Source organism: Chiloscyllium plagiosum, unplaced genomic scaffold (genome assembly GCF_037043375.1).
Source record: "Chiloscyllium plagiosum isolate Xiang-an unplaced genomic scaffold, Cpla_swu_hap1 HiC_scaffold_19, whole genome shotgun sequence".
NCBI lineage: Eukaryota > Metazoa > Chordata > Chondrichthyes > Orectolobiformes > Hemiscylliidae > Chiloscyllium > Chiloscyllium plagiosum.
In genome coordinates this window covers 56,664,964-56,691,317 of record NW_028270157.1, presented here as the reverse complement: position 1 = coordinate 56,691,317, position 26,354 = coordinate 56,664,964, and the positions used below count along the sequence as shown (strand labels likewise).

At 44.0% G+C, this 26,354-nt stretch overlaps 1 protein-coding gene across 3 annotated transcripts in view; it reads right to left on the bottom strand.

Annotated features, from left to right (window-relative positions):
* Positions 1–4,582: 4,582 nt before the first annotated feature.
* Positions 4,583–26,354, bottom strand: part of LOC122559535 (ankyrin repeat and SOCS box protein 15-like) — a 45,812-nt gene continuing 24,040 nt past the window's right edge. For 2 of the 3 annotated variants that reach the window (XM_043709145.2, XM_087997425.1), the window contains 4 exons: positions 26,150–26,321; positions 18,320–18,863; positions 8,908–9,061; positions 4,583–6,309 (listed from right to left, as the gene is read on the bottom strand). In XM_043709145.2, the coding sequence (XP_043565080.2) occupies positions 6,134–6,309; positions 8,908–9,061; positions 18,320–18,863; positions 26,150–26,321 (1,046 nt within the window). In that variant the 3' untranslated portion in view covers positions 4,583–6,133. The remainder of the gene's footprint in view (positions 6,310–8,907; positions 9,062–18,319; positions 18,864–26,149; positions 26,322–26,354) is intronic. The other variant, XM_043709146.2, reaches the window with a different exon arrangement.

Here is a 26,354-nt window from a genome sequence, read left to right as displayed (position 1 = left end):
GCACGCCCCAGCCCCCCCGAACCAAATACCCAGCACCTTCAGGTGGTCAGTCCTGACGGTGAAGAGGATAGAGGATTGGTCGGCCCAGTTCCCGAAGAGCATGGCCTCGCTCTTGCCTCGGTTTACCTTGGCCCCCGAGGCCCGTTCAAACTGGTCACAGATGCACATGAGTCTGTGTATGGACAGCGGATCCAAGCAGAAAGCGGCGATGTCATCCATGTACAGGGAGGCCTTAACCTGCAGGCCCCCGCTGCCAGGAATAGTCACCCCTCTCAGGCTCGCATCCTTCCTGATGGATTCGGCAAATGGCTCTATGCAACACACAAACAAGGCAGGAGAGAGAGGGCAGCCCTGCCTGACTCCAGATCTGACTGGGAAGCTATCTGATTCCCACCCATTGATTGAGACTGCACTGACAATGTTGGTGTAGAGCAGTCTGATCCAATTAGCGATTCCCTCCCCAAAGCCCATTTTGGAGAGGACAGCCCTCATATATGTATGCGATATCCTGTCAAAGGCTTTCTCCTGGTCCAGGCTGATGAGGCAGGTGTCCATCCCCTGTCCTGCACGGAGGCAATCGTATCTCTGAGGAGTGCGAGACTCTCAGCGATTTTCCTGCCCGGTACAGCACAGGTTTGGTCAGGGTGAATCACCGATCCCAGAGCAGACCTGACCCGGTTGGCGATGACCTTTGACAAGATTTTGTAGTCTGTGTTTAACAGTGAGATTGGTCACCAATTTCTAATTTCTTCCCTCTCCCCCTTCTGCTTGTAGATGAGGGTGATGATGCCTTTCCTCATGGATTCACTCATGGTACCTGCCAGAAACATACCGACATACACCTCCAGCAGGTCCTGGCCAATCAAGTCCCAAAGAGCAGAATAGATCTCGATCGATAAGCCGTCGCTTCCGGGAGTTTTATTCTTTTCGAAGGACTCGAGGGCCTTGGTCAGCTCATCCAGACATAGCGGCTGGTCCAGCCTCTCTCGTGTTCCGTCGTCTAGGACCTCCGTGATAGAGGACAGGAATGACTGGGAGGCCGTGCTGTCAGTTGGCTTCGAGTCATATAGACTGGCATAGAAGGATTTGCTGATCCTCATGATGTCAGCCTGAGATGACGTTACCGAGCCGTCTTCTTCCTTCAGGCTGCTGAGCACAGAGCTCTCTTTGTGCACCTTCTGGAAGAAGAAACATGAGCACGTCTCGTCCTGCTCCACCGAGCGGACCCTGGACCGGAAGATTATCTTGGAGGCCTCCGAGGCAAAGAGCGAGGCTTGTTGGCCTTTCACCTCCGGGAGCTCCTCCGTGACATCCACCCCCATCGTCTGCAGCAGGAGCAGGTTCTGCATACTTTCTTGGAGCTGGAACAGTTTTCCCCGCCTCTCTCTCGCCTTCTGAACACCTTTGAGGGTGAAGAACCTCTTGATGTTCCCTTTTACTGTTTCCCACCAGTCCGCTGGAGACTCAAAGAGGGGCTTCGCGGTTCTCCAACCTGCGTAATCCCTCTTGAGCTCCTCAATGTTTCCCGGGGTCAACAGCTTTGTGTTCAGTTTCCATGTTCCCTTACCAGCCCACTGCTTGTCCTGTAGGTGACAGTCGGCCAGCAGGAGGCAGTGGTCAGAGAAGAACACCAGCTTGACGTTGGTGGTTCTGACCGAGAGCGTTCGGGACACAAACAGGTAATCTATCCTTGAGCGGATAGACCCGTCTGCCCGTGACCAGGTGTATCTACGCTGCGCTCCATCTGCAGGGGTGCTGAAGACGTCATGTAGCTTGGCATCTTTGACCGTTTCCATCAGGGCTCTGGACGTAACGTCCAGTTTACTGTCCCCCCCGGTGGATCATCCGTCTGCATCAATGATACAGTTGAAGTCTCCGGCCAAAATGACCAGCCTGGATGTAGCCAGCAACAGTGGAAGCTGCTGCAGGACAGCCAACCGCTCACTCTTACCCACTGGGGCATACACGTTGATTAGTCTCATGGGAGCGTTTCTGTATGTAACATCTGCGACAAGGAGGCGCCCGCTCACCACCTCCTTAACCTCGGAGATGGTGAAGTTGCCTCCCCGCAACAGGATACCCAGGTCTGAGGAGCTGTTATCGTTACCCCCCGACCTCACTGACGGCCCATGGGCCCACAAGCTCGACCATCTCCTGTAACTGCTGAGGTGCGGTATCCCACACTCCTGCAGAAACAGAACATCGGTTTTGACGTTGACCAGGAAGGCCAGCGTTGAAACACATCGCGCAGCAGATTTTATGCTGCACACATTAATACTTGCAATTTTTATCCCCATTTCTTTTACAAGTTGTGAGGTTACCCGTGTCTAATTGCCACTGGTCCTGCCCCTCTGGGGTAGCTGTCTGCATCCCCATGCAGAACACAAACTGCTGGACCCTCGCAGGGCTGAGGTAGCTGTCCAGCTCCTCACTTGTTCCATTTGCCAGCTCCGGTGTCATCGGGCCGGGACCAGGGTCCACGCTGTCTGCTTCTATATCTGACAGCGGGGCTGTCAGAGGGTCGCTGCTCCCAGTGACCTGAGGCTGTGTGGGGTGGGGCCCTCCTGGCTTTCACCTGGTGGGGGGGTGGTCATTTCCCATTGCCTCAGGAGGTTCATCCCTATGTTGGCAGGTGCTGCCCTCCTTTCTCGCCGCAGCGCTCTGCCTCTTCTTTTGGTGACGACCCTCCTTGCGCCCGTCCTCACCCTCCGAAGAGCTGTCCGTGTCTTCCTCGTGCAGTTGCCTTTTCTCCTTTTTCTGGGAGGTTTTGGCGGCCGGGTGGGTTTTCTTCCTCTTGTTTTGTACCGGGATCCATTCCTCTGCCTCCTCCTTTCCCTTCTCCTCCTCCTCCTGCCCTGTCGGAGCTTCACTCGACCGCTGGCCCTCTCCAGTAGCTGTCATCTGCTCTGCTCCGGCCTGTCCTTCGTTTTGTGTGCCCCCAGACACCGTTCCCTTGCTGGTTTGTGGTGCCTTGCTGTCCTTTTGTGGCCCAACCCCGGCCATCTGCACGTAGGTAGCGGCCCCTCGTCTTGGGCAGGCCTTGTACACGTGGCCCGCCTCCCCACACAGTTTTGCAATTTTTTGCCTCCTTGCATTCTTTGGTTGGGTGGCTCTCCTTCTTGCAGTTCCGACAGATCGCGATCTTGCAGTCCGCCGCCATGTGGCCTGACCTCCCGCAGGTTCGGCACACTTTCAGCTGCCCTGCATAAGTCAGGTACCCTCTGCTCCCTTCGATAGCAAAGCTGGAGGGTGGGTGGAGGATGTTCCCGCTGGCATCAACCCTCAGGGTTACCTTGACCTGTCATTTGCTGGTCCAGATCCTCAAAGGGTCAACCACGCCGATGCTTTGTCCCTCAACCTGCACATATCTTCTCAGGAACGTCAGGACATTGGTTGCTGGAACATAGGGGTTGTACATGTGGATCGTAACAACCCGACTCCTCTGCGCAGGAAGTACACACAACGGGACCGCCGACAAGATGGAGAACAGCGGCTCCCCTTCCTTTTCCTTGAAGAGCCTCAGGAACTGCTCACATTGCTTCACACTCTTGAAGGTGATGTCAAAGTAGCCTGTCCCAGGGAAATCCTGCAGGCAGTACACCTCCGCTGCGGCGAACCCACATCACTCGAGCAAAATCTTCTTAACGAACACTGTCCGATCGACCGGTGTATGCTCCTCCACCTTCTTGACAGTCACCCTGACTGTTGCGAATGCCCTGGCCCGGGGTGCGGACAGCTATTGAATTGGCGTTAGGCCGAAGCCAGCATGAAGATCCACCAATAGCAGTTCAGCACAACCAAACGATCCTCCAACATCCAATCACGATCCAGCGATGATCTCCACTAGCTCTGATGACTCGCAACTCGACCCCGTCCTGATAAGAACAGACACTTGATCTCAACCAAATGGCCGAGAAGCTTTTCTGCTAAATTCCCATCAGGGAAATCCAGATGAAATTCATCCATTTTGCATTGTATTGTGCCAAATGTATCAGGATGCACGATAATTTACACAAAACCCTTTTACAAAATGGTGAACCTAACTATGTCATGAAAATATCTGAACAATAAGATATATTTCTTAACACAACAATTAAATCTAACGCAGATCTGACCTTGAACAGGCCAGTCCACTTTTTACATATTGAGTCATAATATTCACTTAATGTAGGAAATTATGTGCTGTAATTCAGTCCTCATCCAATACAGAGCAATTGTACTCTGGGGCTTGATGTCAGTAATACACCCATGAATTCCACCTGAGGGGCACATCACAGATTAAAAGATTAGTCAATTTGATGGAAAACAGTTATTTTTGTTAAGTGTCTTCAGATATTTTGTAAACAGACTTGTTTACAATCTGCTTTAAATAACAATCTATTGAAATTCTGATCCAGGCATAAAAGGAGCTGGCAAGCTAGTTATTCTTCTCAACATCCTGTTTTCAAATGGAAACATGTAGAACAGCACAGGCAAATCAATGCATTCGCTCACTCGATGTTAGAACTAACAATCCAGAAAAATAAAATAATTGAAAATAATAGTAGAATATTTTAGAAATAAACAAATGCAAATCTTTTAGCACAAAATAAATAATTTATTTTTTCTACATTTACTTCTTGAACACAATCAGTAAAACATACTTATTCAAAACAATGAAGCAAGATTGTAAGAGAACTCTTTGCATAACATAACATTTAAGAAAAGAAACACTGTTTAATTGAGAAACAGTTCTTAGAAAGAGAAATCTTATTTTTCTAAACATTCATCAATATTTGTGGATGTGTGGTTTGAGAAGATTAACAGTTCCTGTAGACTATTAGTATCTCAGCATGACGCAAATGGCAAAGTGAGGAGTGATTTGTTGGGAGTATATTGCTATTAGGGGACCTGATGAATGAAGATATAAGATATAGTTTCATCCCAGTGACTGCATAGGCTGAGCACTTGGCTTCTGTACCAACTTGAATTTTTATCCATCCTTGGGTGAGGCTTATCTATTCTTGGCTATAGGGGTAACTGTCAAATATCAACCCTCTACCAGCACGGATAGATGCATCTTGTTTTCTCTATCAAGCAGAGGGAACTGTCATTTAAGTATTGGTCATTTAATATAAACTGGATTGCCAATGTCAGTAACAGAATATTATTAAGGCTTTGCTGTATATACTGCCAAAAAATGCGTTATTTATAGACAGTAGTGCCTTTCACAGGATGTTCCCAAAATGCTTTATGGCAATGAGGTATTCCTGAAATACAGTTACTACTTTTGGTACCAATTGCACACTTAAAACCAGAATAGATTCATCTTGGAGCTTGTAGAGAAACCCAAATTATATTTCACATTCCATATTACTCTTTAGCCAGCCCATACGAATGCAAGCTAATTCCCTTTGCTTTAATTTTTGCTAATTATCTTGGAGTATACATGCTTAGCATGGACATCTGGTGAAGATGTGCTCTATATCCTTGTTAAACATCCTGCCACTAATTAATGTCAGAGTTCACACACTAGACAACATATCAAAGGGCAATGATCACTGATAGCAGTGTAGTACAGCACCAGTGGTACTAGAGTCTGCAAAAATAGGGAGAAAACTGGAAGACTGGAAAGGACATTTACTCCAGATGATACAACTTTGGTATTGGAGTGGTTGCACTTAAAGCTAACTTTGAAAATGGTATCGGATTAAAAAACATGCAACAAAAGCTTTCACCAAATGAAAGGATTGTATCTGACAGAGTTAATTTTATTACGAAGGTTTAAGTTTAGCAATGATATCTCATTAACATTTAATATTGCAAAAATACTGGTGGAGGTTTCTCTATTGGGCATGCATGAGTGACTATTTAAAAAAAAACTTTAGGTGTGGCAAATTTGGAAAGCCCTGTATTTTCAGCCTTGTGAGAATTGCAAATATTTTAATTGCAAAGCAGTTCAATCAGCAGTCTTCCAACACTTAAAGCTATGGGGATATCATTTGTTGCAGTGCTGGCTTATTAAGAGAGATGAAATATATTTGTTATTGCAGTTGGTAAACCATCTGTGATATGCCAAATGCTTTCTTAAAGTCAAAAATGGGTACCAACTTTGGCACTGACACCAAGACACAAGTGATTGTAATTTCCATTTCTAATACTGCAAGTCAAGACCTCTTCCATACAGGTCATATTCCTTATATAAGATATATTCCACCAGCACTGGAGGCAGAGGAAGCATTGCTAAACATGCTCGGTTTTGCAGTCGTCTTTGTCCCACATGTTTGCGTATTTTTAGTCGACACAAATGCTTCAAACAACGAGGGTTTTCTGCAAGAAAATCAAAGTTGTTCCAATATTATTTTCCAGTCAGTGAATTTTAACCAGACTTCCATTAGTGCCAAAGAGGGTTCAAAAGTGTAAAAGAAAATCCGAGCTCACAGCGTTGCAGTCAGCAAGGTAGCAATATATTCATATATTGCATAATTTTGCAATCAAATTTGGGAGACGCTAATGGATTTTTTGTTTTGTAAAGTGTATCATTCTCTCTGCCTTTTCTGCTGCCCTAATTTCTAAAGGTTGGGCCAATTGACTTCCATTGAATTGGTTTACATCTATTGGGCAAAGTAAAGCAAAATGGGGGCATAGCATTTAACCTAGAGCTTCTGGACCTGAGGTAAGGATGCTACCACTGCACCACAATACAAGTTAAAAAAAGACTTGGAGAAAAATGTGACCTGGAAGAGTGAATGAGCCCAACAGATGAATAAGATGGATTAATACCAGCAGAGATTGTTGTCAGCTTTCACTGTCTGTTAAACGTCTTCAGCTGAGCAGGATTTTGTAATGATATCATTTCATTTCAATCTTTAGAAAAAGTTCAAAATGAACCTATGGAAAGCAATATTCATGATAACTGTGAACTGGTAATTTAAAAAAAAAAGGTTTAGTGTAAGTTTTAAACATCTCCATGTTACAGCGATACTGCTAATGTCTGTGTTTGGAAAATTTCAGGGCTCTCAAAAAGCAGTAATTTTTCTGCGTTAAATATGCTATATTAGTTGAATAGAATATTTTTTTTATGATCCTGCAATAATGCATCATTTCAAAAGAAGAAAGGGAACATAAACTTTACAATATTAGCACAAATTGTGGAAACATAGAAGCTTTTATTCTAACTTCCCCATACTTGTACAGGTGGCAGAGAATTGCAGGTAATCTTTGTAAGATGCTTTCCTCAAATTTCCCTTCAATACTGAAACTCTAATTACATTGTTTGATGGCACAGACATGCCTCAAGTCTAAAGCCATCAACCTGGCTCTGTGCTGATGCAAAACCTAATGAACATGAAGCCAGCTTCTGAGAAGGTGACAACTGGGTCCTGCAGGTGACAGTCTAAACATATTCTTCCAAGTCTTGACCAATAGAGCTGCATACAAACTGAAGCACTGTGAGAGATACTGTGGGGTTTGATTTAAAATTCACCTACATGAGAAACAATGCAAATATTTTGCTGCCAGTGAACAGAGCTGTGCACAGACATTTAAATGTACATATGTTGGGATCTGCTTTAACCAAATTGGAGATTGTCAAGATTAGGCAGCAAAATACAAGCTGTCTGCTGCATTTGCTTCTGAAATCATCCAGTAAAGCTTCTCTGACAGTTACAGGCAGTGATACAGATCACAGCTAGGGCCTCTAAGGGGGCTCGACCATATTGATGACTATGGAGCTAGGCTGCCATTTAGGCAAAGCGGTTTGCAAACTCAGAGCAATGAACTATTCCACAATGTTGCCTCAGTTTTTCTGCTCCATGATTAGGCAAGAGGAAGACACTGTTTGCCTTCTCTGCCTCTTTATTGTCCTCCCCTTCCAGGGCTACCCCCTTGTAATGGATACCCCCTTGTGGTGGATCCCCCTTATAATGGATACTGCCTTGTGCATCTCACAGTGCACACTTTGGCTGTCAAAACTCAGTATCTCAAAGATAACTTCTTAAAAAATAATTAAATTGTTATTATTCCAAACTGGGATGTGGGCAAGGCCAAAATCTGTGGCCCATCCCTCTTGCCATGGAGAAGATGTTTCCTTCTTGGACTGCTGCAATCCCTGGACTATTGGGACACGTACTGTGCTGTTCAGCAAATATCTTGATTCTGCAACAGTAAAGGAATGTAATTCCAATTCAGGATGGTGCATGAAAGAAAATGAAACTTGGAAATGGTGGCATTCCCATGCATCTGCTACCTTTGTCCTTCTGGATGGTAAAGGAGTATTGAAAGGTGTTACAGAAGAAACCTTAGTAATTTACTGATTTAAAAGGGACCTAAGGGACAGCTTTTTTCACACAAAGGGTGGTGAGAGTGTGGAATAAACTGCCAGGTGAAGTGGTGGAGGCTGGTACAATTACAACATGTAAAATGCATCTGTGTGGGTACAGGAATAGGAAGGGTTCAGAAGGACATAGGCCAAATGCTGGCAAATGAGATTAGATTGCTTTGGGATATCTGGTCGGCATGGACAAGTTGGACTAAAGGGTCTGATCCGCGCTGTACATCCCAATGACTAATGCAGTGTATCTTGCAGATGGTAAACATTTCTGCCACACTGCATTACTTGATGAAGGAAGTGAATGTTGAAGGTGGTGGATGGGGTGCCAATCATGCTGGCTGCTTTATTCTGAATGATGTAAAGCTTTTTGAGTGTTGTTGGAGCTAGACACATTGAGAAATCTCATGATTGCTGCTGTTCATACGATCTGAGTCAGAAACAACGATTCCAGCCAAATCAGATCTGAAGCATGCTGCACTCAGAAAAACCAACTGTTTTGTGATGTTTTGCATGTTGAGTTTCTCCACCATTTTATGTCCTTTTCATTCCATGCACCATAATTTTCTGGCAAGGGAACAGAATGAAAGCTGATTTACCCATGATATCACGGATCTCAGGCCACTCCTTTTGCTTCTCAAGAACAGGCTTTAATTTCATGCAGAAGGGAACGTAATCCACGTAATCTATTAGTACACGCACCACCCTGCCGACCAAATGACTTAACCAGGAGACGGTGATGAACTCACAAAACTACAACCAACAGTAAAAAACAGGAGAATGTCAAAAACATGGACACACATACAAAATTAAGCACTGTGCTAACGATGGAGAAATTAGGAAGGTTGACTAAAAATCTGGCCAAGAAGAGTCTGAAAGGAGGAGAGTGAGGTAGAGAGGCAGAAGTGTTTAAGGAGGGAATCTCAATGTCCAGGGCAGCCAAAGGCACAGCTAAAGGGATTGGGAAGTGTGTAATTGGTCAGAATTGGAGAGAAATTAAAAATTGGAAAGATTCAAGTGCCTAAATAACAGGCACTTGAACAGTGGGATAGTATTCATAAAATTGGGGCATTAGTAGATCAAGAGCAATGAGTGGAACTTGAGGTAACTTAGGATGTGGACAGAGTTGCTGATGAGCTCAAGTTTATGAAGGGCACAGGTGTTAGGCTAGCCATATCCCTATTGTAAGGGAACACTGGAAGCATCAAATCTACAGGTAACAAGAACATAGTTGGGAGTTTTAACAGCAAATAAACTGAGGCAGAGTACAGGCAGACATTGTTATATAAGTAGGTAATGGTTGTGATGGAGAAGATATGAAGTATCTGATGTTTCAAACAGTTTGGTTTAGTCTAAGAAAGTGAAGGGGGAATTGAATAGGAGTTGTGGGAACACAGTTTGTTGTAGAGGACAAAGACAATGGATGGAATTTAGTTGCAATATCAGCAATGCAGATGAAGCTTGGATGGGAGTCCTATGTTGTTTTTCTGGTGCTAGTACAATGTAATTAAGCATTTACCAGGACAGTCTCGCATCTCCCACTGAATTAACAACCCAGTAGGGTGGCCATCCCAGTCCTGACAGCTACTGGTCATTCAGAGGCTAGTGAATATGGGCACATAATGAGAAGCAGTGGGCACTGCCAATATTGCATTAGGACCTAAACACAGGATTTGTGCTAAATCCTCCAGAGTCTGGTAGGTGGCGGCATGGAGTTCCAAGGGAGGGATTGATAGATGGGGAAGGAGATTGACAGCAATTGTGGGGCGATTGGCTTCTTGTGGTCCCCATTCCCTCCCCCTTTTCTGATGCCAGGATACTGTGTTGGGCACAGGGTGACTATGAATGAGGAACCCTCCTCCTTCAAGAAGGCTGCAGTCAAACTCAGCAGGGTTTACTGGGCAGTCTGTCAGGATAGCGAGATTCCCACCTGCCCCTGGTAGAATACACTGCTGCCCAGAAGCCTTCTGCCCCAGACTTAATCTGAGAGAGGTGGAAAAATGGCAGGATCTCCTCCCTGTAACCTTCTGCCAAGGATACCACCACCAATTCCAAACTCACCTCCAGAGCTGATGACTCTTCAAAAATGAGTAACAACATTAAAACAACATGTAAAAATAATACAAATCATGTGGAAATGAGCACATATCAGGGTTAGGCATATCCTGAACAGATGAAGTGTTTGGTTAAGTGAACGTATCTGGATCACAAGTTGAAAATTCAGTTGTCATAGCTATTTAATGTTTTTTTTTTACAACCTTGTGGATTTTGGTGTTTTCTAACTCACACTGTTGTCAGTGAGGTTTGTCATCATTTCAATCTAAATAGTGGTCTTCCAAATCTCAGTTGGAAGTCACTCTACTGTTTGGAGGAGGAAGAACAGCATACAAAGTAAGAACATGAATCAGCCACGTAGCCAGTTTTAATAACATCACGGCTAAGGTTATACAACAATCCATTTTGCCATTTTACCCCCATGCCTCAGATCCTAGCAATCATAGACACTTATTAGTTGAGCATCCTCTACTAGAGAACTTCAAAAATTTATATTTCTCTGAGTGATTAAATTCTTTATCTCATTCTGAGTTATGACCTTGAGATGTATCTGCTTTACTGAGAGCTCAAAGAATTTTAGATGTTTCAATAAAATAATCTTTCCTTCTAAACTCTGAAGAAAATAGGCCCATTCTGTCAACTCACCTTATGGGACAGCTCACTCATCCCAGAAATCAGTCTACTCGTCCTTTTGTTGTACGTCAAAGGAAAGTACACTGTAATTCTGATCAAATGTTGCAGCAAGACTTGGTCATCCTTTTATTGAAACCCCTTTATAAGAAGTGCGAGCATACCATTTGCTTTTCTCATCACTTCCTAGACCAGCACGTTAACTTTCTGTGGTTCTTGTATAAGGGACTCAAGTGCCTCTGAATTCAATATGCACTACCCCATCTTTGAAAAAAAATCTATATTTCCATTCTTCCTGCAGAAGTGGATAATTTGCACTTTCCTACATTAGTCTCCATCTGCCACCTTCTTCCCCAATTCCCTAATCAGTCTGTATCCCTTTTTAGCCTTTTATCTCCTCCTCACAGCTTACCTTATTTCCCACCTAGTTTCCTACATAGTATCATCACCAAGCCTAGAGATACTACAACCAGTCTCCTCATCTATAAACAGTTAAGACCAAGCACTGATCCATATAGTGCTCAATAAGATACATTCCACCATCCTGAAAATGAACCATTCATTCTATTTACTGTTTTCTACCTGGTAATCAATCCTTAATCCATTCTAACACATTACCAGTAATTCCTAACAACCCTTTCCATGGAATCTTATCAAATGCCTTCTCAAAATTTAAATATATTATATCTACTGGTTTCTCCTTATCTACATTACTCAATACATCATCAAAAAAAATTACAGAATTGTTTATTTCCCTTTCACAAAACTTGATGACTTTGTTTTATCATGTAATGATATTCCTAGTGCTTTGTTACTGGGTCTTTACAGATGATAGACTTTCTCAGTTGATGTCAGATTAATTGCCCTATTGTTCCCTATTTTCTCTTGCCCTCCTTTTTTGTCAATTCTGGAAGATCAAAACCAATTCATTCACTATCTCTGTAAACAACTCTTAAAACCCTATAGTGAATACAATAGAGTCCAGGGATTTGTTCAGTTTTATTCCCATTAATTTCTTCAGTACTTTGTTTTTACTAATATTACTTCAGGTTTTTCACAATCATCAGACTCTTCCCCAGCATTTTAAACATGACTACTAAATTAATTTGGACAGGAACCATAAATCTAGCGTTATGGAGTAGTTTTAGGTTTGAAATATATTGTCTGCACAAGCATATTTTTGATGGCAGTTGTGCTGATATCATCTTGATGAAGTTGTGAGTGTGGGTGCCTGGGAGCAACTCAGCAGTATTATGAGTAGGTCCCGGGTTCATGTGACTCAGTGTGTAAAGGTAAAGGTAAAATCTCCATAGTCCCGGAAGACAAGGTCTTTTCCCTGAGGTGTGGAAGTCCAGAACTAGAGGGCATAAGATTATGGGTGACAGGTGTAAGATTTAAAAGGGACCTAAGGGGCAATGTTTTCACACAGAGGGTGGTGGGCGTATGGAAGTGAGCCACCAGAGGATGTGGTGGAAGCTGGTACAATTACGACATTTAAGAGGCATCTAGATAAGTATATGTATAGGAAGGGTTTAGAGGGACATGGGCCACGTACTGGCAAATGGGACTAGGTTAATTTAGAGTACTTGGTTGGCATGGATGACTTGGACCAAAGAGTCTGTTTCCATGCTGTACAGCTCTATGACTCTATGATTGTTCTCTCATTGGGGAGAGATAACTGGTTGTTCATTAAGTGAGGCTCACCACACCTCAGGTTATGGGAGAGGGAGAGAAGGAGAGTCCTTCATAGTAACCTCAACCAGTGCAGAAATTGAAAGCATGATGTTGGCATCACTCTGTATCACAACCCAGTCATCCAGCGAACTGAGTAACAGTTATTTGAACCTGAATGGTCCAGATTATGCTCTGTCTTAATTCAGCACAGCTGAATAGCCATTCCTCAGCAGCATCTATTGTCCAAAAATGTTCTGTAAAGGAAGACCTATTTTCAGGTTATTGCTGATTGATTCCCACTGGCTATTGCTGAGTTAGAAGCAGGATTTCATGATTTGTACTGTTACTGAAAATGTACAGTGAGAGATTTGGCACGTGGTGGAAGCTTTCATTCTGACTTCAAGAGTTGTATTAGAGAGGTTATTGACGTGCCATGTGCACAAAGAAAAGATCACATTGCATCCACTCTTTCCAGAGAGATAAGATGCAACAAATACACAATTTTAGTGGACTTCCCCATTGTGCGAGAAGCCAATTCCCACTGACTATGCATCTTGCTTTATGCTGAACATACATTCAGCAATGCACTGTAAACTCAACAGGATCCATTCCCTCTATATCCAGATGATGTGAGTAAATACAGAACACTGTGCAAGTCAATGCCTGCTAGCCTGGCAATGATCATGAAGATTTTATACTGGGCCAGTCTTTCATGCTATCACCAGACTTCTGTTCCTGGGTGACAAAGGCTGTCCACTGACCAGTTGGCTCATGCATGACTCCATTATTAATCTATCTATCTATCTATCTATATATATATATATATATATATATATACACACACACAATATGTACTAAACCAGGATCATACCCCCACACAAAATCTCATTAAATAGGCTACTGGAATGTGTAAATAAGACATCCACTGCTTGGCTCACTGAGGAGGAACCCTACAGTACTCGAGTTATCACTTATTGTTGTCTATTGCATTCTGTAAACCATCACGAGGAGAATAACCCTCGCCATCGGTTATATGGCAAACAGCTAAAGGAGAGGAAAAGGAAGAGCTGGAGGCGGCAATGACCATAGTCCCCTTCCCAGCTGGACTGGGATCATCTCATTTAAGTGCACAGATACATGTGAAAGCAATACCAACTTCCCATTACCTGTTACACATGTTTACAATTAGAATGCTGTGGTAAAAGTCACAACAAAGCCAACATTGCAAACCAACTTTGCCAAACAAACCATCCAATATGTCATATAATTGTAAATTAATCACCTTTGTTCATTCTCTCAGTGTCTGTTGTTTAAATGTTTTTGCCTATCCCAATGATGGTATCTGTATTGTGGCTGGTTGAAGGCTGCTGATTTTCAGTAGGAGAGACTGCAGGTGGTCTCGTAGGGCAACTTCACGCAGCTCTAGCCTAGAAGGCTTGGCTTCAGAGTGCACTATCGTCATGTGTGGTCACAATCTGGACTGGCAGGCAGGCCAACAGCAAGGACACAGCAAGTAGCCATGGTGAGAGAATGAATATTGTCATCCTGAGTGGACAGGACAGTCAGGGTCCAGGAGACTCTTCAGGGCACACTTTAACATGTCCTGCAATGTTCTGGAGGACAGACTGTTGGGCTGCTATGCGAAAGTGAGGACTGCAGATGCTGGAGATCAGAGTCAAGATTAGAGTGGTGCTGGAAAAGCACAGCAGGTCAGGAAGCATCCAAGGAGCAGGAAAATCGACATTTCAGGCAAAAGCACTTCATCAGGAATGAGACAGGAAGCCTCCAGGGTGGAGAGATAAAGGGCTGCTCTGAGACACTGCAAGACTCTTTGAAGACTGGGACCTGCTCCCATGATGAGAGCATTGTTAGCATCACAAGACAATAATCTTCAATGATAGAACACTGAGCTTTCATGTAGAACTCATACTTGGATGTTTTCTGCTTGCGCTGCAATGCAAATGGGGTCAGTCATCATCAGGTGCTTCAGCATGATGATTTCCAGAATGTGGTACTGAGATGTGGTGTGTGGTTAGTGGTGAGATCCTTGACACCAACCACAGGATTTCTAGCAGGCCTGCCAATGTACCAAGTCTTTCTGGTTGCATACCCATCAACCTTTGACATTCTGCCACCCCAAAGAAAGTCTTCACCTGAGTGCAGCAAAACTCATGTGTGACCTCACCCCCTGACAAGCTAGTGCTTGTGTTGTGCTTACTCCCATTCCCTGGTTGTAGGCCACTCCAGCCCAGTACCTCATCTGTACAGATCCTGCTTCTGAGCTAAAGTGTCGGTATATGTGCTGATAGCAAGCAGCAAGTCACAGTGAAAATGCTGGAGTTTTATCTTCATCACTGCCTTCCTGCTCTTCCACATTTTGTCTCCTTCCACGGCCTGGCTTGGCTTGGAGAGTTGAAAGCAGAAGGACTCAAAGGGTGGAATGTGGGGTGGGAGTGTAGATTGGAGAATGCTTGATACTTGCACCACTTGGAGAATAAAAATCTGAAGTGATTACCAGAGGAGGAATGGGAGTTGGGGGGGGGGGGGGGGGTGCAGGGGGGTGCGCAGTTTTGGGAATATGAGGAAGAAAATTACATATGAGCATACCATAATTTCCCACAGTTTATGCCCCACTGCTGCTTATGCCTTCCGTCATGACTGCTGCAATGGTGGTCAGCATCATCTCTTCCACCAGGGAGACAAAATATAAGCATGTCCAATACTTACTGGTTCAGTTACAAACCACCTTGCCCTGCAATAGAGAGGAAAGTGTAAGTGAATGTGGTGCTTGGTATGGTTGAATAATTGGCACGGTGTGCAAGTTATAGGATATTTGATATGAGGTTTGCAGTAATGTGAGGTGCATAAGGTTGAGGTGAAGCTATGAATGTCAGATCTGAGTCCGGATTGATGGAGACTTTTAGGAGCTGAATGATGGGGGGAGTCTGAGCAGAGTGTGAAGTTACTGACATTGTTGATGAGATTTGGTATTGGAAGATGCATACATTGACTTTGAGAATTCATTTACCTGTTGCAGCACTGTACCCAGTTTTTCAGGACTACACTGCTGGCATTGACTGTGACATCTACCTGTTCCACTGCCCTTCATAGTGTCGGCGTAGAGGGCCTATTTTCCCTCTGTGGATAAAGGTCTCCTCTTCCCCTATCCTCCTTTTGCACTAAGGCCTTCACTGCTGTGTCAGAGAACCTTGGAGTCTACTGAATCCGCTATTGCACTATCACTCTTCCTGCAGCTTACAAACTCTTTTCCAACCACTTCCAGTTGAAATGTACATCTCCTTTCAGAGGTACAAACTGGCTTCAAGTTGTAAAGATTAAAGTGAATTGTGTTAGCCTCTCACAATTTTGCACTTCTGCTTATGGTGCAGCTATTCAACAATGTGCTTGAGTGAGCTGAACAGTGCAATCTTGGAAATGAGCAGCTAGCACAGAGTTTGTTTGCTGCCTGCATTGGAAACAATGGGCACTGGTTCATGGAATTGCACTGTTTTCAGACCTCATTGTAAAAGGCACAAAGGTGCCAAAATTCAATGAGGACTGACTCAAATATTTGTTTAATATCTCTACATTTCATTGTTCACCATCATAGTTTATCCTATCCCTGTCTTTGAGAGATCAATACTTATTTTCACTTATCTCCTTCATTTTACATGCTTATAAAACTTACCAGTTTTTACTTTTCTTGCCAGTTTATTCTCATATTCTTCATCTCCCTATCATTTTCTTGTTCATCTTTTGTTGACTTTAGATAACTAGATGTTTTTCTGTCCTTTTTCTGGCAACATTACAAAACATCTTGAAATTTATTATGTCATTTAACTTCTCTATTAACCATGGCTGTAGCACTTTTGCATTCAGTGAAAATTATGGTTAATTTATGTAATTACTTGTCACTGCTAACATATCTTTCAATTTAATTTCTCAATTTGTCTTAGCAAACTCATTCTAGATAACTCTGAGGTTAGCTTAATTTGAATTTAAGGTCTTGGTTTTGCACATTAATAGATCACTGCCAAAGTTAATATGGAAGCATTTCATAATATGATCACTCTTCCCCAGGGAACCTTTTCATATAAGATTATTAATTAATCCTACCTCAATACACAACAAAGAAGATCAACATATTAAGGAAAAAATAGCCAAGTTAAATTCACCAATGCACACTGACAACGCTCACCCTCACCTATTTAGTGACAAATGCAAATTGAAGCATATCTCAGTGACAACGTCTGAGGAAATCTTTCACAAAAATAGCTTCCCCAGCGAGGCTAAGGTGCAGTCAGTCACAGCCAGCAGCAGTCCAGATATGCACAATCCTGATCATTTCTGTTTCTGGCTCTTTCCAAACTACCCTGGAGACATGAGCAACACCAGTTAATCAGTAATATAATATTTTGTGATTAGATTAGACTCCCTACAGTATGGAAACAGACCCTTCAGCCCACCAAGTCCAGACCAGTGCTCCGAAGAGTAACCCACCCAGAACCATTTCCTTCTGACTAATGCACCTAATGCTATGGGCAATTTAGCATGGTCAATTCTCCTGACCTGCACATCTTTGGATGTGAGCCGAAACTGGAGCACCCGGAGGAAACCCACACAGGCACAGGGAGAATGTCTGTGTGGAATTTGCACAGTCGCCCGAGGTTGGAATCGAACCTGGGTTCCTGGTGCTGTAAGGCAGCAGTACTAACTACTGAGCCAATTGCTTGATCAAATTCATTAGTTGTCTGTTGCCTTGACTTGGTATTCACATACTCACCTGACTCAGACGTTTCTGACTTCAAGCAACAATTGAAAATCAATGAGCACCGTGGGCGGCACGGTGGCACAGTGGTTAGCACTGTTGCCTCACAGCGCCAGAGACCCGGGTTCAATTCCCGCCTCAGGCGACTGACTGTGTGGAGTTTGCACGTTCTCCCCGTGTCTGCGTGGGTTTCCTCCGGGTGCTCCGGTTTCCTCCCACAATCCAAAAAATGTGCAGGTTAGGCAAATTGGCCATGCTAAATTGCCCGTAGTGTTAGATGAAGGGGTAAATATAGGGGAATGGGTCTGGGTGGGTTACGCTTCAGCGGGTCGGTGTGGACTTGTTGGCCCGAAGGGCCTGTTTCCACACTGTAAGTAATCTAATCTAAAAGCATGCATTCTAGACTGACAGTTTAGTATTGACTTCAGTTGAGTACGAAGCTGAGCTGTAATAATGGAAAAGATACTTGTTTTCTATCTCAGGCAAATATAGGTGCTGGCAAACCTTCCTGGTGACCAGGCCAAATTTTAACCCTCAATTAAGACTACTCAAATTTTTATCTCATTACAGATTGTGCAAATGAGCTGCTTTGTTTCCTAAACTACAGCATTAAGTACCCTTCAAAAGCACTTCATTGGCTGTGAAACACTTTGGGACATGCGTGGTTGTGAAAAGTGTAATCCAAATGTAAGCTAATATTTCTTTCTTTGGCCTTATCACATCTCAGAAACTTCTCAAACACTTCATGTGTATCAAATTATTTTGAAATTAGATACTATTGACTGGTATTGTCGTATGCAATCACATAGCTAAACCAATTCATTGTAAAAGGATCTTCTACAATTAATTTCCATATGCAGTACAAACCGGAGTGGGTCACTTACTGAGGTGATGTAGGACTTTGGTTCAACCATAGGCCAGGGAAGAAATCTTCCAACATTTTCAGAGTGCACGCAGTCAAAACAAATCTGCACATTGTAGCCATTATTGAGCAAGAGTCTCAGCATCATTTCATCATTTACAGCATACTGGATAGCAGTGGGAAAATGAGTGTCATTAATCAGTAGGAAGTAGCTGTTCACATTGGCACCATGGTGTAGAAGCAAATTCACCAGCTCATGATTCCCTGCTCTTACTGCGACAAGGAGACAGGACAATGGATCTCTGTTTGGTAATGCACCTCCTTTAAGCAGGAGTTCAGTACATGCAACATCATTATTAGATATGGCAATAAATAGGGCGGTTCTCCGCTTGTCGTCATAGTTTTCAGATATTTCTTCATCTAAAAGTGCATTAACATCAAATCCACTTTCAATTAGTAATTCAAGGCACTGGGCACTGCCTCCTTCAGCAGCTGAATGAATTGGACTTATCCCACTTCTCCTTATTGCAGATTTCCGAGTAACTAGAATAAGAAGCTTCAAGGCCCTACAAAGAAAATATGTAGCATTAAGCCCATGTTTACAGATGAATTGGAGTTCAATCTTGCAGAGGGAATTCAGGGTTCAACATTGCCTATATTATTGAGTTCCTTGATGACTGACTGCAAATGACATCTTAACAGTACATGAATTACATAAATATATAGCACAGGGTCAGGCCACTCAGCCCAGTTAGTCCATGTTGGTATTTATAGTTCACATAAAAGTTTCCTCTTGTTTCATCGATCTCATTTCAATCTTCTAATAAATCTTCCTGTTTCCCTTTCTCTCACAGATACCTTCAAAAGGAAACCAGACAAGTCTAAAGCTATTCACCTCAACCTCTTCCTCTGGTTGATTTCCACATTGTACCCCTGCCCTGAGTAAGAAATTGCCCCTTAATTCTCTATTGTTTTTATGAGTAACTTTTTTGTAATCATGACCCTTACTTCTGGATTCTTCTAGAAGCAGAAACATTTCATATGTACTCTAGCCCATCCAAATCATTCATAACTTTTTAAGATCTCCATCAAGTTTCCTCTGAAGAAAAGAATGCTCATCATCTTCAACCTTTCATGATAGTGGTAATCTCTCAGTCCTGGCTACATCCTTGTAAATCTCTTTGCTGCTTTTGAATACCTTCTATGTCCATTTCTTCATAGTATGTAGGCCAGAAATGCAAGTGTTTCTTAACCAAGTTTAATATAATTTCACTACTTTTAGATGCTATACCTCTCGAATTAAATCAGTATTTTCAATTGTTTGCTGACATATAATTTTTCATTAATTGTTCAGTGTAAACATTGTTGCTTATTGACATCATGCATCACAAACTCTCCATGACCCTCTAATACTCATGGTTCGGGAAGGAATTAATCCCAGCATAAACGAAATATCTGTCAAAAGGGACACTTTTAAAAAAAATTGGGACTTTGGTGTAGAATTATAGTAATAATCTTAATTTAGAGATCAAGTGATAGAGAGCACATAAGCTATATCATATGATGCTGCTTGATATAAATACTGCCTCTGACTTTCCAGGAACCAATTTTTATTTCTTTCAAAGGGTTGATGTTTATGTTGCCTAAATTTTTTCCCATTCCAATATGTACATCACATGAAAAAGGTATGCTGGTATTGTTGGTGTCTGCAAAATCAATGGTGTTGTGCACTGATTAAAGATGATGGTACTTACAGCTCTTAATTCCTCTTCAAAGATTTTTTTCCCCCTGTGTGCCCTTCCATACAGTAGAATGAACAAAGGGTTAATGACAGGTCTCCAAACATATGAGATCAATGTATCAGGAAGTCAAGGAATCCACAACCACCAAGTCCTGATTCAAAACCGCATTCTTTTCTGGTAAAATATTTGGGAGCAATTTTAAATTAACATATCGGATTGAGTGGAATGCTGCCTGGTTTTACTCTCTTTTGAAGTCAATAAAGCAATACTGAGTAAAATATAAAACCAGTGTCCAATCCAATCCTGTGGACTTTGCCTGAGCAAGGACTGTATGGGGAGGCGAGATGGTGACATTGTGATAATGTCCATGGAATAGTGATCCAGACGTCCTGAGTAAACGCTCTGGGGACATGGGCTCAGATCACACCCAGGTAGCTGATAAAAATTTAATTTAAATTAATATAATATGGAATATAAAGCTGGTCTCAGTGATGGTGACCATGAAACTATCATCAATTGTCATAAAAATGTTCAGGGAAGAAAATCTGTCATCCTTAGCTGGTCTGGCTTCACTGTGACTCCAGAACCACAGTAAAGTGGTGAAGTCTTAACTACCCTCTAATTGCCTAGCAAGCCACTCAGTTCAAGGGCAATTAGGAATGGGCAACAAATGCTAGCCTTGTCAATGATGCCTCAATCCCATGATAGAAGAAATAAAATATTGCATCCACTAGGATTGTTTAAAGTTTTATTCAAAAGGCTTGAGAGAGAAGAATTGTAAATATTTTGTTGTTCAATTTGGTATGTTATGTGAGGGATGTAATTTACTGTATAATTTAGATATAAATAAGTGTATGTACTCAACATACTCAATGGATTAGTGATAGATGTACAAGCTGACCTCTATTCCAATGTCCTTGGCTGTTCTGCTCACAGCATCCACAGTTATGAGTTCCTGGCCTGCTGAGCAGCCTTCTGCCATGGCTGCAGATACAGGCTGATCATATTAGCTTGGGCAAGACTTTGATTTAAAGCACTTCTTAGAAAGCACATGTTAAGAATATGCAAAGCGGCATCAAAGCACATTCAACTGGCACTGTTTTAATAAAAAAAAGCAAATTGTTTTATCCTGGTTTACCAAATCTGCACTGAAATGATTTAGAAAGTTACATGATATTATTGCAACAAAAATGGTGCAAGATGACAAAATCTGAAGCAGTTTTAGTAAATATTTATAAACAGAAGAAAAATGGTCTGATTCAGTACAGTATTAAATGCTCTCTGAAATGGCCTAGCAACCAACTCAGTTGTCTCAACATCATTATAAAGTCTGATAAAAGAAATTAAATTAGATAGGTCACTCTTTGACCAAAGCACTGGAAACGACCAAAGTAAATCTGACCTTGCAAATTATTCCTTATGAATGTATGGGATGTAAAATTGTCAAAATTGGGAGAGGTGTCACATGGACAAGTCAAGGGAAAACTGGATGTAATCATTCTCAAGGCATCATACCTTGCAAACAATGCCCAAATGGTCCCATTCCTGGGTATGTCTTTTCCTATCATTAGGACAGACTCATCAGACAGTGCAGCAAAGGACGGACTTGCTCTCAGAGTTGAAACTTTATTGCTGGAACAGCACAGCAGGTCAGGCAGCATCCAGGGAACAGGAGATTCGACGTTTCGGGCACAGGCCCTTCTTCAGGAATGAGCAGAGAGTGTTCAGCAGGAGAAGATAAAAGGTAGGGAGGAGGGACTTGGAGGAGGGGCGTTGGAAATGTGATAGGTGGAAAGAGGTCAAGGTGAGGGTGATGGGTCGGAGTAGGATGGAGGCGGAGAGGTCAAGAAGAAGACTGCAGGTCAGGAAGGCGGTGCCGGGCTGGAGGGATTCGGCTGAGACAAGGTGGGGGGAGGGCGGATGAAGAAACTGGTGAAGTCCAAGTTCATCCCCTGTGGTTGGAGGGTTCCCAGTCGGAAGATAAGACGCTCCTCCTCCGACCGTCGCATTGTTGTGGTTTGGCGGTGGATGAGTCCAATGACCTGCATATCCTCGGTGGAGTGGGAGGGGGAGTTGAAATGCTGTGCTACAGGGTGGTTGGGTTGGTTTGTCCGGGTGGCCCAGAGGTGCTCTCTGAATCGCTCCGCAAGTAGGTGGCCTGTCTCCCCAATATAGAGGAGGCCACACCGGCTGCAGCGGATGCAGTAGATGATGTGGGTGGAGGTGCAGGTGAATCTGTGGCGGATATGGAAGTTTCCTTTGGGGCCTTGGAGAGAAGTGAGGGGGGAGGTGTGGGCGCAAGTGTTGCACCTCCTGCGGTTGCAAGGGAAGGTGCCGGGAGTGGAGGTTGGGTCGGTGGGGGGTGTGGATCTGACAAGGGAGTCGCGAAGGGAGTGGTCTCTACGGAAAGCTGATAGGGGAGGGGAGGGAAATATATCCTTGGTGCTGGGGTCTGTTTGGAGGTGGTGGAAGTGACGGCGGATGATGCGCTGTACATGGAGATTGGTGGGGTGGTAGGTGAGGACCAGTGGGGTTCTGTCCTGGTGGCGGTTGGAGGGGCGGGGCTCAAGGGCGGAGGAGCGGGAAGTGGAGGAGATGCGGTGGAGGGCACCGTCGACCACGTCGGGGGGGAAATTGCGGTCCTTGAAGAAGGAGGCCATCTGTGTTGTACGTATTTTGAACTGGTCCTCCTGGGAGCAGATGCGGCGGAGACGAAGGAATTGGGAGAATGGGATGGCGTTTTTACAGGGGGCAGGATGGGAGGAGGTGTAGTCCAGGTAGCTGTGGGAGTCGGTTGGTTTGTAGTAGATGTCCGTGTTGATTCGGTCGCCTGAGATAGAAACAGAAAGGTCTAGGAAGGGGAGGGAGGAGTCCGAGACTGTCCAGGTGAATTTGAGGTCGGGGTGGAAGGTGTTAGTGTAGTGGATGAACTGTTCAACCTCCTCGTGGGAGCACGAGGTAGCGCCGATACAGTCATCAATGTAGCGAAGGAAAAGGTGGGGGGTGGGGCCAGTGTAGTTGCGGAAGATGGATTGTTCCACATACCCTACGAAGAGGCAGGCATAGCTGGGGCCCATGCGGGTGCCCATGGCTACTCCTTTTGTTTGGAGAAAGTGGGAGGATTGGAAAGAAAAGTTGTTCAGGGTGAGGACCAGTTCGGTCAGTCGAAGGAGGGTGTCCGTGGAAGGGTACTGGGTGGTACGGCGGGAAAGGAAGAAGCGGAGTGCTTTGAGTCCTTCGTGATGGGGGATGGAGGTGTACAGGGACTGGATGTCCATGGTGAAGATGAGGCGTTGGGGACCGGGGAAGCGGAAATCCTGGAGGAGGTGGAGGGCGTGGGTGGTGTCACGAACGTAGGTGGGGAGTTCTTGGACTAATGGGGACAGGACCGTGTCGAGGTATGCCGAGATGAGTTCGGTTGGGCAGGAGCAGGCTGAGACGATGGGTCGTCCGGGGCAGTCAGGTTTGTGGATTTTGGGCAGGAGGTAGAAACGGGCGGTGCGGGGTTGTGGGACTATGAGGTTGGAGGCGGTGGATGGGAGGTCCCCTGAGGTGATGAGGTTATGGATGGTCTGGGAGATGATGGTTTGGTGGTGGGGGGTGGGGTCATGGTCAAGGGGACGGTAGGAGGAGGTATCTGCGAGCTGGCGTTTGGCCTCAGCGGTGTAAAGGTCAGTGCGCCAAACTACTACTGCGCCTCCCTTGTCAGCTGGTTTGATGGTGAGGTTGGGGTTGGAACGGAGGGAGTGGAGGGCTGCGCGTTCCGAGGGTGAGAGGTTGGAGTGGGTGGGAGGGGTGTGGGAGTTCAGGTAGCGGTTAATATCGCTCTCAGAGTCCCTAACTTTGATTCTGGACCCCATGTAGTCTCATGGCATCATGTCAAACATGGGCATGAAAACCTTCTGCTGATTATCTACAACACCCCTCAGTTGATGAATCAGTTCTCCTGCATGTTGAACATCACTTGGAGAAAGCACTGAGGACAGCAAGGGCACAGAATGTAGTTTGGATAGAGCAATTCAATGCTGAGAACTAACAGTGTGACTACTGCTCAAGTGGGTGAGAGTGGGCCTGCAGCGCACATTAAGGGAACCAGCAAAGGGAACAAGTATTCTTGACCTCACCCTCACCAATCTAATTGTAGCAGAAGAATCTTTCAATGCTACGGCTGACCAGAGCACAGTGCTTGTGGAAATGAGGACGCCCACTTTACAATGAGCATATCCTTCATCATGTTGTGTGGTGCTATTATCATGCTGAATGGGATAGATTTACTGGGTATCTATGAGACACCGTGGGGCACCAGCAGCAGCAGAACTGTATCCAACCATCTCATCACCTGGCATAATCCCAATTCTACCATTATGAGCATCCCAAGTGCTTGACGCTGGTGGTCCAATAAAGACTGCAGGTAAGTATGCCAGGAGCAGCAGCAGACATAACCAAAACTGAAGTGGCAATCTGGTGAAGCCAGAACACAGGACTTCTTGCATGCCAAGCAGGCAAAGCAGCACACAATAGACAAGGCTAAGCATTCCCACAACAAATAGTTCAGACCTAAGCTCCACAATCCTGCCATATCCAGTCTTGAACAGTGGTGGACAATCGAACAACTTCCCAAATATTCCCATCCCAAACAATGGAGGATCCCAGACAGTGTAATACACCGAGCCTGAAGCATTTGCAAACATCTTCAGTCAGGGGTTCAAGGCTTAAAGCATTTTTTAATTCCTCCCATATTTCCTTCTATCTGAACAGACAAGTTTCAGGCCCCCTCAAACTCAATTCTGCTGATTTTTATGAAGGATTTCAGATACTGGCTAATTGTCAGAAAATGAAACTTCTAATGGGCAATTCCTGCATTGTCAGAACATGAGGACTTCCTTGCCTCCTGATCTGCATCATCTATCCAGTATACATCAGTCATCAACTATCCAGACTCTGGAAGACTTCTGCTCCAAGGAAAACAACCTGTCTCTAGAGGCTGAACAGGCTGGGGCTGTTTTTCCTGGAACGTCAGAGGCTGAGGAGTGACCTTATAGAGGTTTATAAAATTATGAGGGGCATGGATAGGGTAAATAGACAAAGTCTTTTCCCTGGGGTCGGGGATTCAGAACTAGAGGGCATAGGTTTAGAGTGAGAGGGGCAAGATATAAAAAAGGGGCCACTTTTTCACATGGAGGGTGGTACGAGTATGGAATGAGCTGCCAGAGGAAGTGGTGGAGGCTGGTACAGTTGCAGCATTTAAGAGGCATTTTGATGGGTCTCTGAATAGGAAGGGTTTGGAGGGATATGGGCCGGGTGATGGCAGGTAGGATTACATTGGGTTGCGATATCTGGTCCTCATGGACAGGTTGGACTGAAGGGTCTGTATCCATTCTGTACATCTCTATAAGTGCCAAGCAGATATTCAATGTTGACATCCTCTAGAGGTCTTCAACATCATAAATGTGAGTCTTAATCCAATTTTATTCAGTCCATATGATGTCAAGAAATAAGTCAAAGACACTGGCAAAGGCTATGAATCCTGACAATATTTGCCTAATAGTAGTGAAGAAGTATGCTCCAGAATTTGTCCTGTCCCTTGGCAAGAAGTTTCAGTATAGCTACAACATGGTATCTTCCTGGCAATATGGAATATTTCCCAGGTATGTCCTATCCAGGCAAAGTAAAACAAATTCAACCTGTTGAATTACTGCGCTATCAGTCTACATTTGATCACTGGAGAAGTGATGGACCAGTGTTGACCGGTGAGACTTGATGATAAGTTGCAGCAAGCTACTTAATTATAAGGCATCAAGTTAAGCTGAGTACTGACTTCACACAACAAACGCATTTACAGCAGGTCCCAAAGGTTATTAACAAAAATAGGAGTCATGCTACATTACAGATCCATAGCCCAGGGGAGCAGAGGGCAAATATAGGAATTCTGTCAGTTAACTCAGCACAGACCACGTCTGGAATCTAATTGATTTGTATGGCTTAGCCTCTCTTAGAATTAAGGTAGCAAAGATCCACCAATATGCATAATAACTAATCAATTATTAGCCAAATCAAAGCAAGGTATTGGTTTCAATGTCTGGTGTTTTAAAGAGTTCTTCTTTACTCACAGGTAATGCCCCTTCTGTGCTGCGCTGTGGATTGGAAGATGGCCTGAGTTATCTGCTTCATTCGGATTGGCCCCATACTCGAGCAGAACAGTGATACAATCTGGATTTCCACCTTCAGCTGCTTCAAATAACACCGAGGCTCCATTATCTGCTTGAACATGGACATCACCTCCTATAAACAAAATAACACATTCCACATTGAAAT